The sequence below is a fragment of the Littorina saxatilis genome, linkage group LG13 (genome assembly GCF_037325665.1).
Source record: "Littorina saxatilis isolate snail1 linkage group LG13, US_GU_Lsax_2.0, whole genome shotgun sequence".
Lineage (NCBI taxonomy): Eukaryota > Metazoa > Mollusca > Gastropoda > Littorinimorpha > Littorinidae > Littorina > Littorina saxatilis.
Window position 1 is genome coordinate 17,589,105 of NC_090257.1, and position 8,047 is coordinate 17,597,151.

The 8,047-nt window shown below is 47.0% G+C and overlaps 1 protein-coding gene across 1 annotated transcript; it reads left to right on the top strand.

The window, feature by feature from the left end:
• Positions 1-52: 52 nt before the first annotated feature.
• LOC138946186 (galanin receptor 2a-like) lies at positions 53-4,603 on the top strand. Its single transcript, XM_070317699.1, has 2 exons — positions 53-816; positions 4,297-4,603. The coding sequence occupies exons 1-2, from the start codon at positions 53-55 to the stop codon at positions 4,601-4,603; spliced, it is 1,071 nt and encodes a 356-aa protein (XP_070173800.1).
• Positions 4,604-8,047: the final 3,444 nt, after the last annotated feature.

An 8,047-nucleotide genomic window follows, 5' to 3' on the forward strand; every position in this document is an offset into this window, starting at 1 on the left:
TCACAACGTGTCTGACAGCGCCCCCTCTGACACCTACCTTGCGGTGCGCAACATGCAGACCGTCTTCGTGCCTTTTATCTTCGTCTTCGGCGTCATCGGCAACCTGCTGGCCATTGGCTGCTTCCTCAGCCAATCGCTGCGCTCCACGTCATGCTGTCTCTACCTGGCGGCCAAGTGTTCGTCGGACACCATCTTCCTGGCCGCGCTCTTTGTCATGTGGCTGCAGAGAGTCCACGTGGAGGCGGTCAACGTCCAGGGCGTGTGTCAGCTGACCGTGTTCTTCAGCTACGTGTCGGGCTTCGTGTCCGTGTGGCTGGTGCTTGCTATCACCTACGAGAACTACATCCGCATCTGCTGCCCCGTCCTGGCCAAAGTTCGCTGCACACGCCGTGTGGCCTTGACCCTGATCACCGCCATCGTTGTCTTCGCCGTCATTTTCTACAGCTTCGCGCTCTGGACGACCAACGTGCTGGGCTCGGGGACCGAGACTCCGCTCTGCATGTCCTTGATCAAGTTCAAGGACGTTCTGATGGTCATGACCTTCATCGACACTTTGATCACCTTGGTGCTTCCCTGCTTGATCATCGTTCCCCTGGTTGCCACTTCTCTGCTCGCCATCCTGCAGGCTCTCGACAGGAAGAACCGTCTGCACGACTCGTTGCTAGGCAACAACAAGACACACTTACGGTTCCTCAACTCGCTGGAGGCCAAGGTCGCCAAGTTCCTGCTCACTGTGTCCTTGACCTTCCTGCTGCTGCACACGCCCGGTCACCTGATCCGCCTAAAGCTGCTCATTGGACAATTCATCTTGCACGCGTGAGTATTGTTTGGTTATTGTTATGGATAAACTCAGGGCCGGACTACCGGGGGGGTTATGGGGGTTGCGCAACCCCCCTCCCCCCCTAGCCTAAACATGTACCTCACTTATTTAAAACATTTTTTATTATTGTTTATTTTATGCCGTTTCATGCAAGGAGCGACCATTTTGCTATCTCAGAATATGACCTACCCATCAGCTTCAGGGGGCTTCGCCTCCTGACCCCCACTGGCAACCCCCCCCCCCCTCCTCTTAGCCTAGTCCGGCCCTGAAACTAGTCGATATTCGCTTTAATACTTTCTATTTGGTTTTTTTTGTCTCTTCGTTGTTTTGTTCTTTTTTTCTTCCTTTTTACTTTTAATAAATGTTGACTAAATGTTTTAACGTAGACCGGGGATGGAGACGAGGGTAGTGGTATGTGTGTGTGTGTGTGTGTGTGTGTGTGTGTGTGTGTGTGTGTGTGTGTGTTTGTGTGTGTGTGTGTGTGTGTGGTTTTCTGTGTCTTTGTATGTGTGTGTGTGTGTGTGTATTTGAGTGTGTTTGTTTGTTTGTGTGTTTGTTCAAAGTAGCGGTCACTATCGAGTAGTAATCGAGATAGCAGACTGAATAGGAACAAGAAATTCCTTCGAGGTAGGAAAAACACCCCCGTTGGTCAAAGGGAAATAACCATTCTCACTGCACCCATTCTCACTGCCACCAACAGAGAAGGTTATTTCCCTTTGACCATGAATATGTTTCTCTATAAGTCCTTGTAGAATCTTAATCCACGAATAACTCCCTAACCGTGTGTTTGACTGGTCCCAATTTTTGTAAGGACCGTCTCAGGAATGTATAGAACCTGTTCACCAAGTTTGGTGACGATCGGTCCGTTCATTCTTGAGATCTATATGCGAACACAAACACACAAACACACAAACACACAAACACATCGACCGAAACCTATACACACCCCTATACCGGGAGTGTAATAAATTTTTGTTTGTTTGTTTATGTGTTTGTTTGTTTGTTTGAAGCATTGATAAAGAGGCAGATACGGGTGGATGTTACAGGAGGCTTAATGGTCGTTTTAACGGTCAGAGTGGAAAAAGCAACAGCAACAGGGCGAGAACAAGACACACACACACACACACACACACACACACACACACACACACACACACACACACACACACACAAATGACGTTCAACAAAAGCCAAAGAAATGTTGCCACTGTGCTGAGAATTGAAACAATAGGTCTGTTCTAATGTTTAGTGGTCAGTGTTTTCCTTTCTATCGTTAAATGCTGACATGATTTCAACACAGTACGTCCGTTTTAAAGTTCAGTGGTTAGTGTTTTCCTTCCCCTCGGTTGATGCTGACATGATTTCAAAATTGTGGAGAAGAGAGCAGACCGCGAGGTTTTAATTTCCCTGAACTCGTTACGGTGCCTGGGGCAATGAACGGAAGGCTAATTTGCATTTTGTAAGAGAAAACATTCTTTGTGAGTTATCGGTCAGCCTGTTAAAATGCCAACCCCTCCAAACAAACAAAGAAATACTTGAACAAACTATTCAGAGGAGAACTAGCTTGGAATTGATATTAAACTACAATAATGATTCTAACTTCATTTACCCTTTTTCCTTTTTTTAGGGGAGGGGGGGGGGGGGAGTTCTTCTTTATCTTTGTATTTTGTTCCTTCTCGCCTTTTTTTCAATTATTCCCCATAAGGTTTATTTGTCTTTTCCTTTCTTTTTTTTTCTCTTTTTACATTTAGTCAAGTTTTGAATAAATGTTTTAACATAGAGGGGGGAATCGAGACGAGGGTCGTGGTGTATGTGTGTGTGTGCGTGTCTGTGTGTGTGTGTGTGTGTGTGTGTGTGTGTGTGTGTGTGTGTGTGTGTGTAGAGCGATTCAGAGTAAACTACTGGACCGATCTTTATGAAAATTTTCATGAGAGTTCCTGGGTATAATATCCCCAGACGTTTTTTTCATTTTTTCGATAAAAGTCTTTGATGACGTCATATCCGGCATTGTGTAAAAGTTAAGGCGGCACTGTCACACCCTCATTTTTCAATCAAATTGATTACGAGTTTGGCTTTGTTCATGTCAAGCTCCAGAAGCACGGTACATACAATGTCTCTCACGCTTGAGTTACTTAAGCCCGCTACTAACTACAGCCGAACCAAGCCGAACTAGTTCGGCGAACGTTCGGCGACGTCATCAAATCAGGGGATTCCCTTATTTATTGGTTGCAGCTATAAGTCTGACCTGAGGCCAAAACTCCTGGAACGCCGAAGAAGAAGAAGAAGGTTGCAGCTATAACGTTCGCGGTTAGCCGATACAATCCTGCAAACATTCGGCGCGTCATCGGCGAACTGACTTTTCATTGGTTGAATATTTTTGTATCTTCATCCTTGAAGAGTGACAATACTGACTGCTAAAATGCTGTCAACCGATCACGAGTCTTCTCACGTAATATTTCTTGATCATGTGACCGGTGTCACCGATACATTTCGCCGCTAGTTAGTACACCGAACCAGGCACGGTGTAACGTTTGCCGACCTAGTTCGGCTTGGTTCGTCTGTAGTTAGTAGCGGGCTTTAGGGCGAACGATGAAAGTGTGAGAGAGAGTTAAATGATTGCGAAATGAGTGTGTCTCCTGACTTTTCAGATTACACACTTACCAAAATTACATCATCAAGTCTGGGAACTTGTCGCATATTTTGCGACAGGAAAGACCGATTTTGCGACAGGTAAGTCGCCAACAAAACCAGTGTACCCAAGAAGAACGATGCTGTTCAAGGCAGCTATATCGAATCATCCTTTTTCTTTGCGACAGACACTTGTTACACTTATCCGAGTCAATATACTTGTTTTCAGGTGTGTTGTGGGGTTTCTGTAATCATTTTGGTCTGGCAACACTGCGCCCAGGAAGCCGATGTTGTGGACATAATTGTCAGAAGTTCAAGCGATCACGCCATAACTGTATGTGACGTCAAACGTAAACTTTGTGTCGGATTTGTTTAGTCTAAAAATGCACGGAGCTGTGATCACATTTGCGAGCTCAGTAAGTTGTTAACATGTGTCTTTTCTTTAAAGTGTTTTAAGACTTTTCGTTGTTCAATTCGAATTCGCGCTGCTTAGTTGCAAAGTGACAATGAGTCGTTGTGGCAATTATCAACATTGATTGGGTCTTTGAGAGTGAATGCTTAAAATGGTTGTCCCCGGAATCACGAATCCAAAGCCGCGATGGTTCCACAACTGCCTGATTGGCCTTCATTTCCATAATACACATTTACCCTGAAGCTCAAACCCTATAACTACTTGGATTTGTCATTGTTTTTTTTTACCCAACTTGTTATGAATGAAAACTGATGGAAATGATGACATTTCATGATGAGTGTGTGTGTGTGTGTGTGTGTGTGTGTGTGTGTGTGTGTGTGTGTGTGTGTGTGTGTGTGTGTGTGTGTGTGTGTGTGTGTGTGTGTGTGTGTTGCAGTCCCCTAGCGGACACGGACGCCATGTTGCAGCGGCTGTTCGAGACGCTGTACTACTTCAACTTCTGCTGCAGCGTCGTCATCTTCCTGGCGTCCGGCGCCAACTTCCGCGCCATCTTTGTCTCCATGTACTTCCGCCGGTTGGGCGCGCTGCACTCCGCATGCGCAGACAGCTTAAACCTCAACATGCAGAAGAGGTCAGTGACCAGCTCGTGCGAGAACCAGGCCTTTGACCCCGAGAGCCAGCTGACCACCACGGAGAGCGTTCTGACCACTGACACAGGACATCAGAGCATTGACCGACCGTAGAGACTGAATGTTGCAGGAAGTTTTTCGCTTGAGATAGTCGTGGACACATTTGCAGGAAGCTTGAAAACCTGAGGAGAATGTTGCAGGAAGTTTTTCGCTTGAGATAGTCGGGGACACATTTGTAGGAAGCTTGTGCACCTGAGGAGAATGTTGTAGGAAGTGTGTACATCTGAGGAGAATGTTGTAGGAAGTTTGTGCACCTGAGACAGTAGTGCCCGGAGGACATGTTCTGCGGTCTGTGTGCCTTTTCCACACAGGTAGCCATCTTTCTGTAGAGGTGGGCTAGGAGTCGACATTGAGTCCACATCCTGAAGATGATCAACTTTTGTGCTCTTGTAAGGCGTTTGATGTCATTTTCTGGGTCGATGCCCTGATGGTCCTTCCACTGGGTGTGAAAACAACTATCGAGGATCGACGAGCATGTAAGCTGGGATGTAAATGTCCAGAAAGGTACTTGCCTCATTCACAAGGTTCGCCTTTTAAAATCCTGGCACCGTCTTCAAAGAACATCTCTATTTGACGCTAGAAGGTACTGGGGTACTAAGCACTACAGATAGATATTCACCCTGTTAGATCCTGGCACCGTCTTCTAAGAACATCTCTATTTGACGCTAGAAGGTACTGGGGTACTAAGCACTACAAATAGACATTCACCCTGTTAGATCCTGGCACCGTCTTCTAAGAACATCTCTATCTGACGCTAGAAGGTACTGGGGTACTAAGCACTACAGATAGACATTCACCCTGTTAGATCCTGGCACCGTCTTCTAAGAACATCTCTATTTGACGCTAGAAGGTACTGGGGTACTAAGCACTACAAATAGACAGCCACCCTGTTAGATCCTGGCACCGTCTTCAAAGAACATCTCTATTTGACGCTAGAAGGTACTGGGGTACTAAGCACTACAGATAGATATTCACCCTGTTAGATCCTGGCACCGTCTTCTAAGAACATCTCTATTTGACGCTAGAAGGTACTGGGGTACTAAGCACTACAAATAGACATTCACCCTGTTAGATCCTGGCACCGTCTTCTAAGAACATCTCTATTTGACGCTAGAAGGTACTGGGGTACTAAGCACTACAAATAGACATTCACCCTGTTAGATCCTGGCACCATCTTCTAAGAACATCTCTATTTGACGCTAGAAGGTACTGGGGTACTAAGCACTACAAAATAATAGACATTCACCCTGTTAGATCCTGGCACCATCTTCTAAGAACATCTCTATTTGACGCTAGAAGGTACTGGGGTACTAAGCACTACAAATAGACATTCACCATGTTAGATCCTGGCACCGTCTTCTAAGAACATCTCTATTTGACGCTAGAAGGTACTGGGGTACTAAGCACTACAAAATAATAGACATTCACCCTGTTAGATCCTGGCACCGTCTTCTAAGAACATCTCTATTTGACGCTAGAAGGTACTGGGGTACTAAGCACTACAAATAGACATTCACCATGTTAGATCCTGGCACCGTCTTCTAAGAACATCTCTATTTGACGCTAGAAGGTACTGGGGTACCAATCACTACAAATAGACAGCCACCCTGTTAGATCCTGGCACCGTCTTCTAAGAACATCTCTATTTTATTTTTTATTTTTTTCGTCTTTACACTTGTTTCCTTGTCCCGTTGTGCTCTCACACCGCCCCGTCCCTGCACTCGCTGCTCCAACCAGCTCTGAATTTCGTTCCGCTACCAGACTATTATACAGACGCTCCAGGGGGGATGTCGGGTCGCTGCGGTAGGCTACCCTCGGAAGATGACACTGCACTTCTGCTGAGTCACTTCGACGGTGTTCAGTAGTGGGTCTGTCCCGAGCTAACAGACGCAGCCCACTACCTACTATGCCCCCTACAAACGACATTGACTTTAAGTCGCGGAGCCAGACTGAGTGAGCGCCAGAGCCAGAGAGCAGACCGCCACCACGTCCCTCCCGGCGTCGACCCCCCCAGAACGTCACACGTTGAAGACTGACAGCAGAACTACTATTCAGGGAAGGATCGAATAGGAACATTAACACTGAGACCAAGGTCACCATGAGAGCTCCGGGCATGAAGGGCCACAAGAGCAAGGACAATTTATATTTTGGATGATTAATGGGATGAGGATGATTATAATGATGCTTTGGATTTCCAATTTGGTTTTTGAGACACTCTACGCTTACTGGCGTCAACCAGGCCCGAGAACTGCCGCACCTGCGGTGTTGGTCAGGTATACAGAACCTGAGCACCCTCAAAATCGCATTCGTTAAGTGAATGACACTCGGCTGTGTGATCCCAGTCTTCGCATAAGAACCATAGCACTTCCACTCTGGGTAGGAGCCGACCGTAGCCCGAAAAACCCACATGACCCTGATGGGATTCGAACCCACGACCTCCCGGCCCACAGCCCGATGCGCTAACCACTGCGCTACGGGGGCCGGCAGAACATCTCTATTTGACGCTAGAAAGTACTGGGGTACTAAGCGCTACAAATAGACATTCACCCTGTTAGATCCTGACAACGACTTCTAAGAAGATGTCTCTAACTGATGCCAGACAGTAAGTCGCCCAAGTCTAGAACTGTTACCGTGAACACTGTGCGTGTCTGTGATGGGATGATGACGTCATGGCTCAGACGAAAGCACGTACGTGTTAAGAGTGATGAAGCTAGATAAGTGTTGATGCACGCAGCCTCTTGCACGTCACTGGCAAGACACTACACGCAGCCTGCACGTCACTGGCAAGACACTACACGCAGCCTGCACGTCACTGGCAAGACACTACACGCAGCCTGCACGTCACTGGCAAGACACTACACGCAGCCTGCACGTCACTGGCAAGACACTACACGCAGCCTGCACGTCACTGGCAAGACACTACACGCAGCCTGCACGTCACTGGCAAGACACTACACGCAGCCTGCACCGGTCCAAGTAACAGTGCGAAGTCGCCATGATCCGCTGGGTCCGAGACACGTCAGTGAGGTTTGCGTCCCACTAAGCTTAGGTGTGTTTGTGTGTGTGTTGGTGGGTGTATGTGTTTGTGTGTGTGTATGTGTTTGTGTGTGTGTGTGTGTGTATGTGTGTTTTGTGAGAGAGAGAGAGAGAGAGAGAGAGAGAGATTGTGTGTGTGTGTGTGTGTGTGTGTGTGTGTGTGTGTGTGTGTGTGTGTGTGTGTGTGAGAGAGAGAGAGAGAGAGAGAGAGAGACTGAGAGAGAGAGAGAGAGAGAGACAGGGAACTATGTACATTTTTTTACTTTAAGTTTTGTAGGCTGAACGAAGATGATCAGGGTGCCAAATGATCAATTTATCCTTGTCTACATCATTATGTTGCCATTGTAATGTCTTTCATCGTAAACAACACAAAATATGAAGTGCCCATCCTGTTCTGGCTTGGTCTTTGATAGGATGAAGGGGGGAGAAGTCGTTGTCTTTCATGGGGGGAGCGGAAGGGGG